The sequence below is a fragment of the Lissotriton vulgaris genome, chromosome 4_1, assembly GCF_964263255.1.
Source record: "Lissotriton vulgaris chromosome 4_1, aLisVul1.2, whole genome shotgun sequence".
NCBI classification, from domain to species: domain Eukaryota; kingdom Metazoa; phylum Chordata; class Amphibia; order Caudata; family Salamandridae; genus Lissotriton; species Lissotriton vulgaris.
The window spans coordinates 1,133,064,213-1,133,086,004 of NC_141691.1; the positions used below are offsets into that span (position 1 = coordinate 1,133,064,213).

The 21,792-nt window shown below is 48.7% G+C and overlaps 1 protein-coding gene across 2 annotated transcripts in view; it reads left to right on the forward strand.

The window, feature by feature from the left end:
* Positions 1 to 21,792, forward strand: part of TMEM245 (transmembrane protein 245) — a 982,890-nt gene that overhangs the window by 641,844 nt on the left and 319,254 nt on the right. For both annotated transcript variants that reach the window (XM_086965376.1, XM_086965377.1), the window contains one exon: positions 17,804 to 17,886. In XM_086965376.1, the coding sequence (XP_086821502.1) occupies positions 17,804 to 17,886 (83 nt within the window). The remainder of the gene's footprint in view (positions 1 to 17,803; positions 17,887 to 21,792) is intronic.

Genomic DNA, 21,792 nt, shown 5'->3' on the forward strand with positions numbered 1-21,792 from the left:
GCAGGACGAGATTGCGTCCCAATCTTCCTTTCTAGTTGTCAATAATCTTGGCAGAACCTGTACTATTAAACCTGGTAATGCTTTAGTCAGATCCCCAAGGCCTAACCCTGGGACTCGTTTCTTTTCTTCGTCTTCTATCTCCGCCCATGCTATCTTTGACTCTCCCACTTCCCAATCCTTCTCCTTTAATTTCTCGTAAATGCCCGTGGGCAACAGTACCTTTAACATTTTCATAATATCATCATACGTGTAATCTCCCATCAGTAACATGTCTTTAAGCTCTCTGTGAAAACCCGCAGGGTCTTTATCATGGCACGGAACTAATTTCTTCATTTCTAACAGTTCTAACTTAGTCAGTGGTGTGTGAACATACACACGCTTCAGAGTATGATCCTCACCCATAACTGGATGTACTTCTCGTAAGGGATTCTGACTTTCAATGCCACCACCGCATTGCATGTGGTACATTTTTCTTTCTGGAGGCGGGGCGGGAACATATTCAGAGCTCAGGAAGGTGTTATACTTGCGTCGTTGTTCTAGAATTATTTGTATTAATTTGGTACTAAAACCTCTCCATCTATCCATGATTAGTGCTTCTAATGTTTCGTGTAAGGGACCTGGATCAGAATGATGGTTTCTGAACTTGATGAGGAGGTGCTGAATCATGTATACACCTGCTATTTTCTGCTCTTCCGGGGAAAGGTTCAAGAATGTCTGCACTAACGTGTCATCATTATATATGTCTGCGTTTTCGGCCCACAACACGGCTGACCGGGCTAGTTCCTGTTCATCCATAGAATTGAGTATATGGTACCCTACTCGATCTCGAAGCCTTTTATCAGTTTCCTGGAACTGATGTTCTGAAGAATTCGGATTTGTTAAAGCGGAGAAAAGAACTCTCTTGCTCTCCGGACGGATGCCTTTCCTAAGGTAATTTCCCTTACCTACATACGCTATTATATCTGTAGACTTTTCTGATGTTTCATCTTCATCTTCCTCCTCGGAGGAAGTTTTATCATTTTCTTCCTGATGTGCAGTTAATACTGCCTTTCTAATTTTCTGGGACATAGTGGCTATGCAAGTCCCCTTGTCATGTTTTGCGTCTGCTATATTTTGGCCCCACTTGTTCAATGCGTCTAACTCACTTTGATCTGTCCCGGGCCTATCCCGTTCTCTTATCACACAATTAATGAAGAATCGTAATATCTGTTTTTGAATGTCAACTTTCTGTTTATACATGGCAGCTTTGACACTTTCGGGGTCCTTCCCTGTCCGTACGAACTTATATAGTCTGTCGAATTTCCTGCATTCCTCCATAGCATAGCAAGTTATCGGTAGCAGATCTCAATCGGAGTGATGCTAATACCATTAGATCGTCTTTTCCGGGTACTGGATCATATCTACAAACTGACATCCTATCTTTAAATGCGTCAAGCCGGGCTGAATAGGGAGACTGGAAAGGATTCTGTGTGTCCTTTAAATGCAATCTGTGTGTCGGTGGCGGGGTCTGTAGACCCGCTGTCGCACCTCCTGAGGCGGATGCTTGGGCATTATCTCTCCGCGGAGTCTGTATCTGGACTTGAATCTGTCTTTTAGTAAGATCGGGTAATACTGGTTTCGGTAGATCCGTCTTGAGTGGAGGAAGTGGCGGAGGTGGCGGAACAGGGGAGGTCTGTCGCGGTACCGGTGGAACATTATCTGGGGGCGCAGTGCCACCCCCATCCCTGTCAGTAGGCAGGGCACGAACAGGCATGTTGGTATAAGCTGGTGCTACATCCTCTAGATACGAATTCAGGAATATATCTTTAGTAGTTTTATGCATTACTTTAGTTGGAACTAATGGTGTCGGTAAGTTTTTCGGTATCTCTGATTCAGTTTCGGATGGGCCATCTGCTACGAGATACATACCGTTTACAAGATTATTTCGGGCACGGTCTATTTGTTCTGTTTTTACTCGGATCCCTTCAGTAACTAATTCGTTTTCTCGTTCTTTATCTGATTCTTTAAGTCTGTCTTCTCTACGGAGTGCTTTGTCAGCACGCTTACGTGATTCCTTACGCCAAAACTCTATGGCGTCCTTCTGAGATTGTCTAGCTTTCTTTTTCCATAATGCTTCTTCTACCCTCATGATGCACTCGGCATCCCACGTTCCGGTAACAGGCCATCTGTGTCTCTCGTCTAGGTGCTTGGTGTAATCGGCCCATAAATCTAGATATAATATGGCATCTATGCCGTGTTTCTGATACATAAAATTGCCTGGAGTGTCCCTAGGGGGGATAGGAATTTCTTCCTCTAGTAACCCTTTCCTAGTTCCGATCTGTTTTAACTTGCTGAGGAACGGCATCCTGCTTACTTATTGCTGAACGCTAGGTCTTTTATTCCTTGATACGAGTTGCTAGTTGATACAAGAAATACAATAATACACAGTAAAACAGTCACATTCATACCACAACATTAATCACATGAAAACATTGAAGACATAGCTAACTAAGTGTACTGCTCAACAGTACGGATACACTGCTGTAACAGTGCAGAAATTCGGAAGACTCGATATACTGCTAAACAGTACAGATACACTGCCTAAAAACAGTGCAGACCGGACTTGCGTACCCAAACCCGTCTAGATACGACCCAGCAATGGTACTCACCGGGAAGCACGGAAACAGAAGGCCTCGGAAAACTCGACTGGACTCGACTCGGAACTTCGGAAAACTTCGGAGAACTTTCGGAGAACTTCGGAAAACTTCGGAAAACTGGTGGGCCTCTTCACACCTCGGACCTTGCTTCTTTCGGCTGGGCTCTGGTCGGGATCCTCCGCACTCCTCACCGCCTCGTCTGGGCACTGATCGCAGTCTTCGTCACCTCCGTGGGTCAGAGGGGGATGCAGGAAATCCTGCCAGTACACGTGTAGTCCGTCTAACTGATGGCAGGGGACACGGATTGCAACGCACCTACCGGCGCGTGAGGTGGGGGAGGGGTCCCTGTTCGGGCGCCAAAATGACGTAAATAATTAATTTACTCTCTTAATTTCTATGCAGGTAAGTACTTAATCAATGATAACTCAATCAGAAGGAAAGAAAACAGAGTCCGTGGTGTTAGAGTTTCTAAGGGTTTTATTCCTCATAAAGGAATCAGGATATCATGTTCTGACCACCACAGGGGTGTCAGAAGGGATAGATGAGCGCGCTCTCGTTTATTGACAATACATAGCTTATATACTTGATTTACATCATAAGGTTCAATGTAAGAGGCGTAACAGCTGAGAGAAGACAAGATAACAGTATACACGTGGTACCAATACATCATCAAGAGGCGTAAACTAGGCGTGAACTAGAGGTGTGTGCTAGAAACGTCACTGATAGGTGACGCAAGTGGGTGGCACCAAGGGGTGGTGCTAACAGAATGTTGCAATGTCAGCAGAAATCGGAAGCTTGGATGCGCGCGCAGCTGCATGACGTGTGATTGACGGGGTGCAGGGGTCTTGACATTTACACTGACGGAAAGAGACAGAAGTCTGGCATGTCAGATCAACTTGTACTTCTATCATATCTGATATCTGATGTTTAGGAACTATACTATCTGGGCGGAAAGGTCTCTAGGGTAGAGGCTATTCTATGCTAACTGTGGATGCGTGTATGAGCGCCTGAATGTCTACATGTGAAACGTGGGGGCACGGGGCCTTCCATGGAAGCATGGCAACGGAGGCTATGAATTACTTGCATTGAGACAGGTCGGCCCTTTTGGCTCTGCAGCTGGAGAGGATGTTTACAGGATCTAGTAGGCAGGAATGTATTCTCGGGGAGCGAAACAGATAACTCGAAGGTTATAGTCAGTCTTGGCAGAAAGCAGGCTTGAGCTGAGCGCGAGGGGCCGCGCTGAATGTAGGACAGAGTTCACGAGTACAGAGGTAGCCTGGGCAGAGTCAGGAGCCACAAAAGAGGTTCAGATGGCAGGAATTCAGGGCCTACTCTGGCTAGAGCAGGAAAAAGTGAAAAGTGTACTACAAAAAGACGGTGGCATAGCATACTTAGGAACGGACTATATAATCCATTCATGGTGCTTCTGAAAGAGGACAAGTTGACGGTGGACGCAAATGTATTTGCGTCTTCATAGCTGGCACAGGAGGGAAGTTACATGCACTTTAATCTGGTACATGGAGTCGGTGGGGTACGCGCTAGGGAACACATCATGGCCAAAATTTAATTTTCCTCACCCTGCTGTGTTGATTATTGTGTGCACGTGCGTGGGTGGTGTGGTAGTATTGACCAGCCTAGCTAGGGTCCAACTGGGCCTGTCGCCCTCGCCATATCTCCGGGCTTCAGCCTGTTTACCTAGGATTTTCAGCTTGCGCCGGGCCTCCTCCGCAAAATCTAGCAGTTTAGCTTTTATTTGTGAGGCTAGGTCAGGTGTGGGGTCAGCACAGAACGATTGTTCCAGATTTGTAATCTCTCTCTCTATCACGGTTATGGTGTTCCTTATGGCCTTAAGGACTCCTGCCTGGCGTGCTATGCATTGCCCCCTTATGACTACCTTAAAGGCATCCCACAGGACTGATTCCGTAGCCACAGAACCTTCATTGTTAGCAAAATAATCTGTTATGTCTTGTCGTATCTCTTCAGTGAAGGCAGCATCTTGAAGTGCGTGTGGCGGGAGGCGGGAGGCGCCAGGTGAAAGCTCTGGTGGGGGCCCCTGGAATTTCTAGCTCTAAGAGATAGGGGGCATGGTCTGAGAGTGAGCGGACCAAAATCCCAACACCAGCCGTCCAGGTGGTCACATCTTGTGACACCAGCCAAAAGTCTAACCTAGACCAGGCGGCCTGGTGAGCGGATATACACGTGCCTACCTTGGTATGTGTGTTGCGAGCCCTCCATATATGGATTAGCGAGCCCTCCTTAATTATATCTCTCAGTGCTTGACTGGCCTGTGGGTGCAGTGGTCGAGGCGCGCCTTTTCGGTCTAAAGAATCACTTGTCACCACGTTAAAGTCACCTCCCCAAATAATCGTGGGCCAGTCTAGGATTGTTATTTGTGCCCATACTTCCCTGAAAAATTCCGGATGGTCTACGTTCGGCCTATATACAGCCGCTAGTATAACTCTTTTGCCAAGTAGGGTCCCGTGCAGCACCACATATCTGCCATCTTTATCACTGGCTACCGTATGCTCTCTCCAGTCCATACCTCCACGCACAAGTATAGCCACTTCTCTGGCATAGTTTGAGAATATAGCTGAGTATATGGAGCCCCATCTGGAATGTTTGAGCTTGGGCGATAGTGTGTAATTTATATGTGTTTCTTGTAGGAAACAGATGTCTATGTTGTGCCTGAGTAGGTAGCTGTGCATCAGTCTCGCCTTTCTGCTATCGTTCAAGCCTCTTATGTTCCACGTTAAAACCTTAGTCACACCCATTGTGTTCTGTCTAGAGGAGTGTATGTGTATACAGATTGACCCATAATAGAACAATACGCATCAAAAAGTTCCAGCTTGTTCCTGTAGTACTGACAACTCGCCAAACATCCCAGTTTCCCGAACCACCCCCCACCCACACCAACCCCCCAATTAGGTTGTGTCAAACCCCCCCCTAAGACGCCAGTGGCGTAAGAACAATAGAACTTTTGAATTTCGGGAGATACCCCTCGAAGGCGCGGCATCCCGAGCGTACACCCCTGTTTGCACAGGGTGGCTGTGTTATTTTAGGCTGTTTCAATTGCACTAATAATTAACCAAGGTCCAGCTACCAAGGGCAAAATGGAAATCAAAATAATGTGCATTAGAAATCAAATAAATAAGCAATTTTCAGATCCCATCAGGCATAGCAGTGTTGACACACTTCCCAACACTAAGAACAAAATGACAGTCGTAGGAGGTCATCCATATCAGCACCTGCGAGGGGTGATCACCACCCAGGGACAACAACACATGAGGGCTCGTTGGCTTCAGTCATTATCACTCATGCGATCTTCAGCATCACCCTCAAGTAGAGTCCTCCTCTTGGACTTGGGCCCACTCACATGTTTCGCAAACTTTAGAGCAGACCGGGCATCAAGGAAGTGGTGCGTAGTGCCATCATTCACGACCCTCATGAGGGAGTATGGTATTTCCGCCTGGAGCAGCAGGCGTTTGGCTAGTAGGAACTCTTTCCGGGCTGCCTGCACCAATGGCGTGAAATCTGGGTAAAATGAAATATTATTCCCTTTGTGTGTTATCTTCCCCTTCTCCCTTGCCAGTCGCAGTATTAAGTCCCTGTCCTGTAATTGAGGAGCTTCGCAAGGATTGGTCTCGGTGTGGCTCCTACTGGCGTTTTTTTCCCCAGCGTTCTGTGCGCCCGCTCCACAGTGAATACCGGAGATAGGTTTGGGTCAAATATGTTGTGTAACAGTTCTGTGATAAAGACTTCCATTTTCCCGATCGCTTTGGTCTCCGGAATCCTTGTAATTTGTATGTTACATCTACGAGAGCGCGCTTCTAAATCATCCACTTTGGAGCACAGCGCTTCAATTTTCCTCTCCATGTTTGTGATGTGCGTTTTGGTTTCCTGTTGAAACTCACAGCATTCCGTGTGTCGATTCTCAAGGCTGTCAAGGCGCGTTTCGTGTGTTGCAACCTGGGATCTTACAGCTTCCAGCTGAGTCGTCATAACGTCCAATTTCGTGTCTATGCTCTGTAGGCTTGAGCGTACCTCTAGCATTAATGCTGTGACATCCTTTTCTTGATGTTCCTCTTGTGGCGCCCCCTCCGCTGCAGCAGGGTCTGGCTCTGGTTGTTTGGCCTGCCTTCTCTGTTCGAACGTGAGTTTTGGTTGGCGGGGGTCTCCCTTACCCATAATTAGTTATTGAGATTAGCCGATGCACACGGTTTCACACGCATTGTTGAATGAGACTCAGTCTGTCCTTATGGCCACATGGGTTGGGGTGAAGCACAGCACGAGGTGGGTAATTCAACCCAACCAGTCCCCCCAGCTCCCTCTTTAGCAGTGTCTCTTTGTGTAGGTAAGGGTCGCAGACCAGGGATTAGTGCAAGGTGCTGCTGCTTTGGTGGGAGACCCCATGTGACTGAACAATGTTTGGGCAGTAGTAGGGAAAGGCTTCTGTGCGTTCGATGTCACCAAGGTTCGTCGGAGCTCACGTACTGTGTCTCCAATAGCACACTGCGATGATGAGCAGACCGTAGGCGAGATCGGGTGCGTGAGCAATGTCACCAGGGGTTGTGCCACACAGATGCACGATAGCAGGCCTTTCCGCACGGCATACAGAGACCCCATATTCTAGCAGGGTAGAGGCAGTGACCACTTGCAGTGTTATCCCCGGGCCTCAGCTCTAGCCCAATCAGGTCCGGTACGCGCAGTCTCTAATGGCCCCATCCAGAGCATACACTATCCCAATGACTCATTACAGAGGTCTCCGGTGCCGGACAATTATCACATATGCAGTGTATGAGGCGGTCTGTGACCCCGCAGCAGGCACGTAGGGCCCGGAAGCAGCTACCCTGCCGCACACGTGTTCGTGATGTCCGACTAGGTAGCCCAAACCAAGATGGCGGCCCGCCGAATTTGCGATCACCACAGCTAGATGTGTCGCACAAGTAAAGGCCACAAACCGCCGCAGGCATGCTTTATTAGGTCTCGCTACGACGAACGCGCTGAAAGCGCGTTCTCGCAGCAAGAACTATAGTCGGCGTCTCAGCAGTCTGAGAACGCCGAAGTGAGACAAGACCTGGCCGCGCGCAGCGTTTCCCCATAGGATAACGTTGTGCGCGCGGCCAGGTCTTGTCTCCACAGCATGCATGGCAGACCGGATCGTGACGCGTGCCTGCTGGAATGCAGGGGGAGTCTACATACCAGCACGCAGCGCTGATAAACAGGCAAGAGGCGCGTGTTCGAAACCGACTCTGCCAGGCTGCTCGCGCTTTGCAGCACGGCATTTACTTTCGCTGTTCTTGTTGAAGCGCCGTGAGTTCCTAGTAAAGACGGTTTATTTTAGGAAGTTAACCGGCATTTCATCGAAAGAAAGTGTTGCTCTTTTAATAATCGCACACACGCCGGATGTGCTTGCAGCAAGTATGTTGCTTACGTTCATGCATTCTCCTGATTCCTGCTGGGGCTGGCATATCAGAATAGATGGGGACACGAGGACGTGACTTTGAACACACTTGCAATTTCAGTTTCCCCGTTCAGCGAGTGTGTCTCATCGCCGGAGCTGGAAGGTGTGCGGGGAATTTCAGGAGCCACGGCTGTGGGCTGGTTTTAATTTCAGTCAGTGAATCATATTTATTGAACTGTGCCCTTATTTATAATGACGATGTCCCCGTGTTACTTGTCATTAAAGCATGTTTACTCCTGAGAAGTGCCGGTAGTCTCCTGTTAAACGTAGCTAAGCAGTGCTGAGAAGTGCACGTAACCCTTTCCCTTTCACGTGAAAGAAGTGTAGGCACTCAGCACTGTGCATGTCATTCCTGTTTAAAGCAGTGGGCGACGGGGCAAGGTGATATGTACATGATGGTGCATGGGGACACGAGGGCGTGGCTTTAAACACACTTGCAATTTTAGTATCGGCAGTAAGAATGAGAGGGCTCTATAGCTGAACTGGTTGTTGCCTGGCCATAGATGAAAACAAGTAACAGTGCCAATGCATGGCCTACCTAAAACACAGTTTAGCGATGTGTGTTTAAAACCTGCGAGAGTAGAGGGGCCTGTCTGTGCCAGGCCATCTAGGGCGCTTCAAGTGCTTGGGTATGCAGCGCGGTCCATCAGCTGCAGCGAGTGCTTCCGGTAGTGAAGAAAAGAGTTGTTTCTTATCACAGTCCTGGCACGCGTGCTCGTGACCCCGCAAAACACGGGCAGGACTTCAGCCTGCCCTCAGTGATAATGGTTTGAGATCTACCAGCTCTGGTGCCAAGATGGAGGGGGGGTCTCTAGGCATGGCCCGTGCATGTGCAGAGACGCTAAGCCTGTGCTACGCGCGCATGTGCTCGCAAGGAGGTCCCCTGTCCATGTCTCGTAGGTCGCACAGTGGTACTTGCTTGAACTCCGCCCATTTTAGGCTGGCACTGGCAGCTACAAGAGCACTGCAGTAGGGCTGGCCAGTCACACCTCCACAGTTGCACAGGCACTCCCGGGATTGCTTGATGCCTGTGCTCTGCATACAGTCACTGCACTGGGTGCAGTGCTTTCGTCAGAGACCAGAGATGCTTTGCAGAGCCAGGGCACATCGAGGGTGATGGTGCCCATGACAGTTACTGATATGACACCTCCCTGCAGGTCAGTGACCTCCTCTCCAGCTAAATAAACGTCACTAACTGAATGAGCCCTTTCCTACCTCCTCATCTCACTTGCTGACCCCTCCCTTTTACCGTAACTCAGTGGTTTTCTCTCTGAGGGTCACTTATCTAATGGCCTCACTGCCTGTCACTGACCCTCACATAACCTCTGCTTCTCAGCGCTCCCCTACAACTCAAACTTTTCCTTCTTGCCTACAGGTCACTGATATCCCCACTTGCCAGGCTACTCCTCTTTAACTCACCTCAACCTTTGCAGATCACTGAGCCCCCACCCCCACCACTCCGCCTTCCCCCATCTCCTTATTGGAGGAAGGTCACTGATTTCTGCACTTCTCTCCCCCGGTTCCAGAGTACCAAAAGAGTGAATCATGCCTAGATCTTTATGAACAAGGTCCATAGATTGTGGAAACAGACCCGGTCTGCAGAAACATTTATGCTTTCATTTTCTGTCTACGCTTGACACAGGTTCTCTTCAGCTCAGTTTGCCTCCCAGCTGCTTCATCCCTCTCTGCACCGATCCTTGTCATTTTCAGATACTGTTATTGGTTACATTTTTGGGCGGCCTTCATTGCCCCCCAGCCGGCGTTCAGTTTGAACAACTGATCGGGTACAGGCCAGAACATGATACCAATATTAAAGCACAAGTATGAATAGAAATATTTCTACCCATCTAAAGTCCGCACAGGCGAGGTACTAACAAAAAACGGCACATGTGTGAGGGCCAAAAAGGACCACAGTCTGCCCCCGAGTCAAATCATGCATCAGTTGTGCAAGCAAGCAGTTCACAATACAGCTTTTCTTCTCAGCACCTCCTATTGCTACACAAAAAAACCAAGCATTTTCAATTAAATATGTCTCGCATTTGTGAGAGTTTGAGCTATTGGCATTGTAAATGACAAGGCTTTTTATTTATGTATTTTGAAAGCCTGCATTTGCATGTAAATATGCACTATGTACTTCTAGTCCTTGCTTACGAAATGCACAGCTGGCAGTAAAACAGGCACATTTACTGACAGCCTTGCTTCTCATAAGCAAATACTACTATGAGTGCAAAGTGTGTGTTTATGCACTGATTGCAGGTTTTCAAAACACAATGAATAAAAGGCAGCATCACTTACAATGCCAAAAGCTCAAACTCTCGCAAATGCAAGACCTATTGTATTGCAAATGCTTGTTTTGAGAGCCACTAGTTGTTACAGCGGTTTCTATAACCCACCTTGGCTTACGTGGGGTGCCAGGTCACATCGCACAGCTTCACTTCTCGACCGGGCAGGCCTCCTCAGCACGGTCTCAGTTGACCCAGGATGCCCAGGCAGGCCTCCACGGCCGTCAGATCGCGCTGCGATCGTAGCTCGGTTGAATTAGCCGGAGCGCATATCTTCAGTTCTGTGCGCACTCAAGCTTCCAAAGTCAGGTCGTCAGTGCCCCAGAGCTTCCGAAGTCTTTTCGCCCAGAATTTAGCGGTGTGTCTCACGAAGCAGCTAGGATTATTGCAGGATAAAAGCTGCAGCCGGCGGAGCTCGCTTAGCAAGCGGCCATTTCGCTGCTCGTTCAGCCACGCCCCAGCTTTGGAACATTCTTAAGTATGATTAGATAGGGAGTACATTCTGGAGAAATATGAGGGCGGACATCAGATCACTCAATTGGGCTATTGGGATGCTCATTTGAGATGATTCCGTTACCATAGGCATCCTCTTGTGCCTCCTGTCCCTTCTCAAAGATCGTAGCATTCCTCGGGGGATGGTCTAATTATCATCAGATTGTCACATGGGAGCTCATGGACCCATCCGGCTTCCAATTGCATACTTCCAAGGTGGGTTACCTTATGTGAATGCGCATTTTGCACATGGGCACTTATCTGATTTGTGTTTTTCAGATTTTGGGCATGACCCATTGCTTCAGTGGTTCTTTTTATACTGCAGTTTGTTTATTTGTATGTTCTAGATTTTGCCCTAATGAAGGTGCTGGATGCACCGAAATGCATTGGATTATTTGAAATTGGAATTGTTTAAATAAGGAATAGAAAGCGTGATGAAAGTGCACATGGATTAAAATCATGAAACTGAAATATGAAATAAAAATGTGAATTGGACTAAGGAAATTACTCATGTGAATTTTTGCTGAATGTGATTCAGCCACTACAGCAGTGCCGCGGTTGAGAGACCTATGACGCAATAGGTCTGCTACACTTCGATATATTCAGACACACTCCCGGAGGGGAGTGATACCTTCGAGCACGCAAAAAAATATTTAAATTAAAAGGCTGTGCACATCCCCCAACCAAAAGCCCATTGCTTCCGTTGCTCTTCCTTGGGCTAGGTGATCGGTGGCTAGCTTTCCATCTAAATTATTCAATTTCATCATTACCAAAGAGCAGACATTACATCTTTCTTATATTTGGCTGTCAAGTCATTGTAGTTTCTCCAGACATTTGCCACAGAAGTCTTTAAGGTTGATTTCTCTGACAGTGACATCCTTGGTTGGCTTCCTCCCCACTTTGCTTGCGGGCTTCTTGGCTTGAATGATTTGCTAGGTTGATATTGTAGGATTAAACAGTGAGGTTATATTGTTTGCTCTATCCACGTTAACCACATTAACCAATTCTTTCCTAATTTTCTTGGGTGGTGGGCTCTCCGATAGAACTATAATTTCTAACTCTGTCAGCGTTGGTGGATCATAGATAACATATGGATTTAGCTGTGTGAATCTGATAGAGACTACTACCCGCAGATTCCTTCACGTAGAATTATCCCCCAGGCGTGAGACTGGATCCGGAAATCTTTTGCCACAGCATCCCGGCGCGCCGGGTGGGGCACACCACGTGACTCCGCCCCTGCGCCGTCCGCGCACATGACGGCAGCGAGGCCACTTAAGTCCCGCCCGACGCACCTACGTCAGTTTTTTCTCTTTCCCCGTCTGGTTGAGCTCTGGCCTGTTTCAGGCCTCCTATCCCTTTTTCACATTTGGAACAGTGTGCGAATGCTTTCGAGCTTCAAGACTTGTCCCTCTTGTGCACGTCCCATGTCGGCAACAGACCCTCACCCAGTTTACGTGTGGTGCCTGGAGCTGCGACGCATGCCAGCCCTCAAGCCTAAGACGCGGCGGGAGCGCCATATGAAGTTGCTGTCGGCGCGCTTATCCAGGTCGGTGTCCTCTCAGCGTCCTTCCCCTACCTCGGACGCAAGGAACCTCCGGTTTCGTCTGCGACATAGTCTTTCGCCGCAGCCCCAAGGGCGCGGCTCACCGGCTGGTAGGTCCTTCATTCTATCTCTGAGGCCTTGTCATCCTTTTGCGGTGGGCGCCTGATCCCCCTGGGACATGCGCCCCTGCCTGTTGCCTCCCTTTCTTCTGTTTCCCGGCACTGAGGCGACTAGGGCCCAAATGACAGCCTACGTTGCGGCTCTGCAGGCTTCTTTGGTCCTTTCTCCACCTCCTGAGATGTCCGCTCATCCCTTCCCATCGTGCGCGGGCTTCCGCTGAGTCGCTGGTGGCTCCGGACCCGGCGCCGAAGGTCTTGGCTCCAGGTCGTAGGAGAGTGGCGCCGTCGGGGTGTGGTCCTTCAGGGCTCCCCTCTTCGGCGCCTAGCGTCCCTGTCTCGCCGCAAATACCTACGGGGCTTCCTGTGGTGTCACAGTTGATCGCTGGGACCCCGGGCTTGCCCCCAGGTCCCCCTCGGCCCTCTGAGTAGGCAGCTGTCTCACCAGAGGTCGAGCTGGTGCCGGTTCGGTGCCAGGAGCCTCCCTCCCGGCTCCGGTGGAGTCACGGGTAGAGGCGGGGTCTTAGGGTGCTTTCCCGAGACCCCCTCGATCCTTGGTGCGGGCGGCTGCTCCGTCTGGAGCCGATCTGGCACCGCAAGTGGCTCCTCCGGTGCCGCATGACGTGAATCAGGCGCCCCTGGCAACCTCCACGGAGCCGTGCCAGTGCTGGGTTCTGGATTCGTCTCTTGAAGTCCCTTCATCTCCGGGGTCTCTGTCATCTGTCGATGTGTTCCTCCCCGGGAAAAGGGTGCCGCGTAGTTGACTTTTCGCCGGCATCTTCTAGGGGAGGCTCTTCGTCCTCGTGGCCAAAATCCTCAAGCCCTTCTTTCCCGGGCTCGCGGCTGGCTTCTCCTCCGGCTTCTCCTCTGGCATTTTCTCCTGCTGATGCCCTTCGGGTCCCTCATTTCTCGGTGGATCCTCCACTATGCCGGGGCTGGTCGCTTCCCCCTGGAATTGGGGAAGGGCGGCTCAGTCTGCTATAGTCACCCATGGAGGATTTGCTTTCACCTCTGTTGTGCCTTACTGAGGCCAGTGCTGCCTTTGTTCTGGCTATTTCCACGGCTGCTGGTATTCTGAGGATGGGTGAACCTGTCACTCAATTTTCTACAGACCACCTCTTGGGGATTCTCCACCAGGGCACTGGTGGACGGGAGTGGTTCCTTCCATTTGAGGCGTCACTCCATGATTCTCTTATGGGGGCCTGGAGGCGCCCTGCCATGGACGATCCAGTGCCTCATGCGCTTCTGCATCGCCATCGGCTTGCTCCGCATGACCCGGTCTGTCTTTCTTTCCACCTTTCTACTCAAGGCGCTCTACTGCATACTAACTTTCCATGTTTGCCTGTGGTGGTGTTCCCTCCGTCTCGGGAGGTCCGGTGGTTAGATTCATGGGTCCTCAATGTCTTCGCTTCCTCCAGTGCTGCCTTGAGAGCGCTTAACACTTTGTGTGTGTTGACCAGGGCTACTTCTAGCCTGTGGGGTTCGGTGAAGTCCCTTCTTTCTCGGCCTCTCTTGAGGGTACCCGTGCTGATCTGCAGGCCCATGTGTTGAATGGTAAAGAGTTGACCGCTTTTATTCTTAATGCGGCTTTGGACATCACCGATGCTACTGGCCGTGCTATGGCTACTTCTGTGGCACTCCATCACCATGCTTGGCTACGCGATGCTGTTTTTCCTGAAAATCTTAGGGAGCGTCTGGTTGACCTCCCTTTTGAGGGGGCCCTGCGGTTTTAATTCTCTTGCAGACTCAGTCATCCAGTGTCTTCTGGAGGGGCTTTGTCCTCCTCCTCCTCCTCCTCAGTGGGTGGTTTGTTGATCCTCCGGGTCTTAGTGGGAGGTGTTATCCCACTCCTCCTGGAATCTGGTGTGGAGTGAACGTTACACTTTCTGTGAGAGATACTGTGCACTCCAGGCCCTGAGTTGGCCTACTTCTTTAGTTGGGTCCAGCCCCCGTTTGCAAGAGTGTTCTTTTTGGCTGCTTAAAAAGCCTTCTGTGGTTTTTGCCGCAGGGTTTCTAATTTGTTCTCTGATGCAGGATTTCTTCCCTAAGAGTGGTTCCCATACTTCTTGGGCTGTGTCCTACCCTACGTGGGGTATTTGTAGCTATTGGATAGCCTGTCTTATACTGGGAAAGGTGGTCTTCCCCTTGCGGGTTCCTTTCCCTTCTTGGTGTTGCTGTATGCAGCTGGTGCGTTTCTTGTACAGCTGCGGCATGTGGCGGTGTTCTGCCTCTGGTTTGCTGTTAGCCTGGTCCTCTGTCTGGCGGCGTTCTGTCGCTGGTTTGCTGTTGGCCTGGTCCTCTGTCTGGTGTCCAGAGGGTTTAGTTCCTGTGTTGGCAACTTCATTCGTCCTACTTGTTCTCCTCTTGTTTCCTGGGTGGTTACTGGCTAGCACCCGGCGGCGTCCGCCGGTTTTTCAGGTCCAGCCAAGGGCCTTGGAGTGAGGCCAGGTGCCCCTGCTTCTGGCTTTCGGGAGCGTATGAGAGTGTTTCCTCTTTTCACCCGCCTAATTACTGAGGCGCTGTTCGGCGTGGCTGTTGACATCCAGTTGGATGAGTCCGACCAACCACTTCACTGGGTGTGTTCCCGGTGGAGGGCTCTTGCCTTCATTTCGGCTCTTCTCCTTTGAGTCTCTGGGTTGCTCTTCCTCCTTGGCCTCCTTTTTGCGTTATCTGTACCTGAGGCTTCCGGTGTAGGTCCCTGGGACATTGACTGCTGTTCTTGTTTCCTATTTCCTGTCCCTGGGGCTTCCTTTGGAGGTCCCTGGTACATTGGCTAATGGTCTCCTTTCGTGATGCCTGTGCCTGGGGTTTCCAGTGGAGGTGCCTGGTGCATGGGCTGCTGACTCCCCTCCCTTCGTTTTGCCTGTACCTGGGGCTTCCCCTGGAGTTCCTTGGTACTTCGGCTGTTGGCCTCTTTTTATATTGCCCGTACCTGGGGCTTCCGAAGGAGGTCCCTGGTACAATGACTACTAGTCTCCTCTTGTCTTGCCTGTACCTGGGGCTTCCGGTGGAGGTCCATGGTACATTGGCTGATGGTCTTACCTTATCCTGCTAGGTGATGGTGGGCTGCCACGTGTCGTGGGCACACGCTTACTGTGGAGTGGTGTTCTGCGCGGCACTGCGGTTGTAGTCTGCCTGGGGGGGTGGAGACTGAGATTTTCCCCCTGTTCTTGTTGCCCATCCCCTGCTGGTGAGGACTAGGTTATTTCCCTGACCTGGCGATTTATTTCTCCCCTCTCGGGCCTGGATTCTCACAGACCCTCCTTCCCCTTGGGTATGGCTAGGGTATCTATTCTACGTAAAGGAATCTTCAGCTAGTAGTTTCTATCAGATGTACGAATTACTTACCTTCGGTAATGATGTATCTGGTAGAGATGATTCTAGCCGCAGATTCCTTCACGGCCCGTTTTTACTCCCCGTTCTGCGAGGACCTTTTGGCTTGGTCTTCTTTTTTCGCCTCCCTGTGGGTGGCTATGTCTTCAGTGCGCGCCTTCTGTCGCTCTTTTCTAACAGGATGTTCGTCCTGTTATTTGTTCCTCCCTCCCTTTTGGTGCTTTGAAGGACAGTTTTGTAGGTACTTCTGTACCTTTGTGCTCTAGTTGCCCTAGGTTGGGGTCCGCCCCCTCCATCCTTCCTTCTCTTTCCCCCTTCATTGCTCGGGGTTCTGCCCCTCTGCTTTCCTCTAGGATGGGTTATTTGGGTCGGGCCTCTACCCTTGTTCTGGATGGGGGTTATCACATTCCATGTTGGGACTATCTTGGAGTCTTGTCGTACCTTGTTGTCCCGACTGGCTCCCCTTCATTGGGGTGGGATGTGGTCCTGCTATATGTGATCATGACACTTTTTCATATGTTCTCTGGCTCCCGGGAGGGGGGTGGGGGGGGGGGGGGGGAGTTCTTTTATTACTGGCAGGGTTGCTGTTCAGGGCTGTGCTCTGTTCTTTATTCTTTCCCTGCCTTGGGTACTGCGGTGTTCCTCACTATTCCCTTCTCTGCTCTTTCGCACACTGTTCCTATACTCTCACAGTTTTGTCTGATGGCTCCGAATTGGGCGCGGAAAAGTTCTCAGAAGAAGACTGACGTAGGCGCGCTGGGGTAGGACTTACGTGGCCTCCCTGACGTCACATGCGCGGACGGCGCAGGGGCAGAGTTGCGTGGTGTCGCCCCCCTCCCTCCCAGGTGACCGGAGATGCTGTGGCAAAAGATTTCCGGGTCCAGTCTCACACCTGGGGATAATTCTATGTGAAGGATTCTACGGCTAGAATCGTCTCTACCCGATACATCATTACCGAAGGTAAGTAATTTTTACCTTCTGATTAGACCCCATATGGGCTAGGTCAGTTTACATCACTGTTAGTTCATTTGGCAAAACATGGGTGGGGGAGCGTCCTGGGTTAGAGTGAGCAGTTGCCATGGCCTCTAGAGTGCTGGCAATGAGTACATCAGAGATCCTCAAAGAAGTGTCCAAACTGGCCTCAACCTGGCCACTTTCAGTGTCAATAGCACCCATAACAGACAAAAGGTACTTGGTGATGGACTTAGAGACCACCTTCCCCTCTCTTGGCACACATGTTTAAGTTGGCTGCCCATTTTCTATCACAAGGCCATATGTATAATTAAATATAAATAAGGGGGAGGGTAAATGCACTTCATACCTTGAGATCCTTTGATGGGCTTCTTATTTTCACTGCTGTTCCCCAAGAGTTTAAGCCAAGGGCCTAGAAACAGAGCCCAGCCTCGCCTTCATGCTGCGGGAAGTGTCGATAATAAGCGTGCCGCGAGGAGCTGCGACCTGGTCTTACCCCAGAGAGAACAGGGGGACATAGTCCATCCCAACCACGGGCCTCCAGAGAAGGTGCGGGCTGGGAAATCCCGGAAAATGAAGCCCACGCTGCTGTAAGTGTCCTGGGCCGCGAGGATCTGCAGCCCCCCTTGCCCCTGAGAGAGCTGGGGGACGTAGTCCCACCCCAGCCACAGGCCTCCCGAGAAGATTGCGACAGTGCAGGCAGAGAAACCTCCTGGAAAAACGAATCAGCAGCACCCCCGCCTTTACTTTCTTCAACAAACTGGCCTCCTTGTTCAAAGGCATAGATACCAACGGCTGCTTCTCCCTTTTCTTTGTTAAAAAATGGGTCACAATGAAAGGTTCTCTTCTGAATGTTTTTTTTCTTTCTCTGCCCCTTAAGACTCACCCCAAAGACCTCCCCGCCCCATTAATAACTCTGCAGAGTATGTTTTTTCTTATGTCTGTGCTATTTCTTTTTTTAATTGCAGGTGCACCAGGAAAGCGTTCACATCATTGAAGTTACAAGCAACCTGATCAACGAAACCGTTTCCAAACACCCTGAGTGGGCAAAGTAAGTTTAACTTGATTACAGAAAAGTCTTTCCTCTTCCCTTTTTTAGGTCGAGCCTGAGCAGCTGCGAGGCATGCTGTATTGATGTAGGGACTTGAAGCTCCGCCCACTCTTTGCCCACATTTTCCATTCGTTTGTGTCATTGTCCACTGTAAAGTGTGGCTGTTCATTGGTCAAAAGGCTTAATAGTGCCTCCTTAGTGCCTCCTTGTCTCATTTTGTAACCTCCCATGGCGACTCCCCCTGTTACATGTTTTGCCGCTTGTTAGGCTTAAATTACAACCTCTGAGCATCATGTTCTCAAATAGCTTTGGTCTGCCTGCAGTTGCAGGCAGGATACGCTCTCTCTCCCAACGCATTTTTGTTTTGTAGCACGCATTTGCAGTGCAATAGACCTCGCATTTGCGAGAGTTTAAGCTATTGGCATTGTAAATGACAATTCCTTTTATTTATCTGTTTTAAAAACAGCACATAAATAAAAGGCATTGTCATTTACAATGCCAATTGCTCAAACGCTCAGAAATGCAAGGCTTATTGCATTGCAAATGCTTGCTCGGTCATTCATTTGTATACTCTTCTTCTTTCTTATTCTGATTGTTTTGCAGCTGCATATCTCTCACAATTTTGCCCTTCCCTGTTCTTCCTTGTGTATTTTTGCAACACGTCAATTTTCCCTTGCTACTTGATTAAACTTTCATATCTCACTGGGCCTTAATCAAAGCACTTTTCTGTACAGATAGAGACCTGATTAAGTGAGCACGGACTTCTATTTCACATTTCTTCTTTCGTGTTGTTATACTTTTTACTCTTACCTTCCTTGTTCAAGGTTAGCACTTTATCAAGCTTATTTTTTTGTCTCTTGCCTTCACCTTTCTGATAGATATATTTTCCTGCCTATTTCTTACATTAAGAATATTCCACCAAGGGTCAGGCTTAGCTTAGTCTGATAAACCTTTTCCCCAGCAGTAGCTCTCCGGTGCTGCCTGGTGGCTCCATGTAACTCGAGCCAAGACTGCCTGCCAGATAGGATGTCACCAGTGCATAATAGGTCTACACCTACATGCTAATGTCCGATCCTGTTTTTTGTGTCTTACCGATGTGTTCTCGAGTGTGCTCTTGTGGCTTCAGAAAAAACTAGGCGAAATATCTCTTAATGCAATTTTCAGCATTCATATCCTGCTGCAAGTTGATATCTGAGTCATTCTACAATAAATTAGCAGCCTGCGATTCATCTCTTCTGATGTATTCGAAGACCATCCTGGATTGGGAGGCCAAGTTATTATTGACCCAGACCCTGAAAGCATGCCAAGGAGTAGCCCTTCTCCTGTAAGTAAGTCTCTTGTGAAGGAAATACTTTACAAAATATATTCTCTCCAACAAAACCACAAATGAGCCCCCTGGGAAGGAGAAATTATCTTTCTTAAAGAAACTGTCACGTTCCCGGTACTTTTGGGAGTTATGTTGCAGCTCCCCAACACCAGGCTCTTCCTTGTTTTTTGACCAGTTTCTAAAGCTTCAGAAGAGTCACCAGAAATGTCTGACTCCTGCTGACCACGCACAGGTAGATGCCTTCTGTCAGTCTCAATTTGTCATCTTTGACGGCTCTGGTGCCCTCTGCATTTCTTCCCGATGGTGGTGCCGCCCCTTCGGCCTTGATGGCTCAGACCTGTGCCTCAAATTCCATGCCTCCACATATTTTAACCTCAACACTTCAAAACAATTCACGGAATGCAATGCCATGCCCTGTGTGCTCAGGGTACACTCGACTTTGCTGCTGGAGCCAGTCTTGGCGCATTGTTTGGAAATATTACCTGCGCCACCCTCTAAATCATAAAATTATATCGGGTAATACCAGAGAAGGTCACATTTTGCCTTGAAGAACAGTCTCTTCCTAGGGCCCAGAAATTTCCCTGGATGATGAGTTGCGTTTGTCACCAACTATGATGGCACAACCATGTTTGATAAATGTTATGGGTTCTTGGGGGATGATGAGTCAGAGGCCGGCAATTTTCTCTGGCACTCTTACTCTCATTTTATCAGCGCTTAAAAAAAGCCTCGATATCTCTTCAGAACCGAACATCCCTTGCCTCTCTGATGTCCTGACAGAGGAAGCATCTTTCTTTACCATAGTGGAGCGTAAAGCTGCAGAAACTCTGGAACTGACTTTACCCTCTGAGGTACCACAGTCTAAAATTGTGATAGAAATTATGCAGTGTTTCTCTTATGTTGTAGAACGTTTGCTCTAATTTAATGAGACTGTACTGTAACCCGTCTTGGCTGCCGGTGAGGCAGAGGCCCTTGCCCTGCTGAGCAAAGAGGACTCATCATGAATCTCTGACTTCTGAACCTGTTCTTTCGGAGGGCAAAAGGTCAAAATGCAGTCTTTGAGCCAAGTTCTGCTGGCCATGGATGCTGGGACCTGGTAGTCTGGCCTAAAGTTCAAGGGCACCTTTTCCCATCCTATACCCTGCTCTAAAGGCTGTATGAAGTACGTAGTCTTTGCTAAAGCCTCTAATATGTAATGGCAAGGGCAAGTAGGGGGGGTTTGAGAATACGATAAATTAGGAACAGGTTGAGTTATGGACTTAGACTGACATTAGACAACAGAAAATATATCTTAACCAAAATTACACTGTAACCTATAGCCATGTTTTAAACAATTACTGTAATGCACTTTAAACTTCCACAAATTGGAACTTACAGTATGTCATATATGTAGAAAGTTTTTCACATATATTCAAAGATCATTGTAACTCTTTTTAAAACTTATCATGATTTAATAAAGAACAAATATTTTTGTACCCAAAATTTTGGTTAAGATATATTTTCTGTTGTCTAATGTCAGTCTAAGTCCATAACTCAACCTGTTCCTAATTTATCGTATTCTCAATTGTTTGATTAATCCCGAATTAGGAACTCTAGTCGGGGATACCCTCTTTTTGTACACACAAGTAGAGGGGTTTTGCAAAATTTATGTAATTTATTTTGTGTAATTACCTGAAATTTGGGGGAAATTATGTGGAATGCAGATCTATATTTGGCGTTATATGTGAGGGAGACATGCATCCTTGGTTAATTTTTTGGATGCTAAAACGCATTTCATGCAAGAAAAGCACACAAAAGCATGAGTGCTACGATCCATATAACCTTGCATTCTGGCCAGTCGCATTGTTCCTAAGCACTTGTAAACATTTTCTGCCAATAGCTTTGATTTGTACATTGTGGCGGAAAGGGATAATTATGGGAATTCTTCATAAGCAGCATGACGCGAAATTACACCAGTGTAATAAAAGTTTTGCCTGGGGTTAATTTGAAGTCAGTTGCAGGTGACTGTGCCAGCTAAAGACACCTTGGTCTAATCAGCAAAGGACTTGCACAAAGAAGCCATTACTTTATTTTGAGATGCCGCAAATGCATTTGACCACATTGAGTGGTGCTGTCTGGTCAGGACTCCCGGGGTGGGGTCTGGGAAAGGCTTTATAGATCAAGTGACTATTGCATGGTTCCTGACAGGCCAAGTCAACTAAGTGGGTTTTCTGTCACAATCTTTCAAAATCAACAGAGGGGTGCGACAGGGTTTTCCTCTACTCCCCTTGCTCTTACTAGTCGTAAAGGAGAGCTCAGAATAATTCATATAGAGGAGAATGATTTTAAGAGACTACTATATGGGTACAACATACTGCTTACTCTTCAGGACCCACAGGTCTCTCTCCTGCACTTGATATCCACAATTCACACATTCTCATATTTGTCTGGGTAAAGGATAAACTTGGGGCAAGTATGAGGCTCAGGCAATATCCAGAAGCACCACCTGGACCTCCATAATGGGTGCTCATACTCATTGGAAAGGAGACAAACATAGAAGACTCTTGAATATGATGGAGGGCACCCTGTCCCTCTGAAATTAG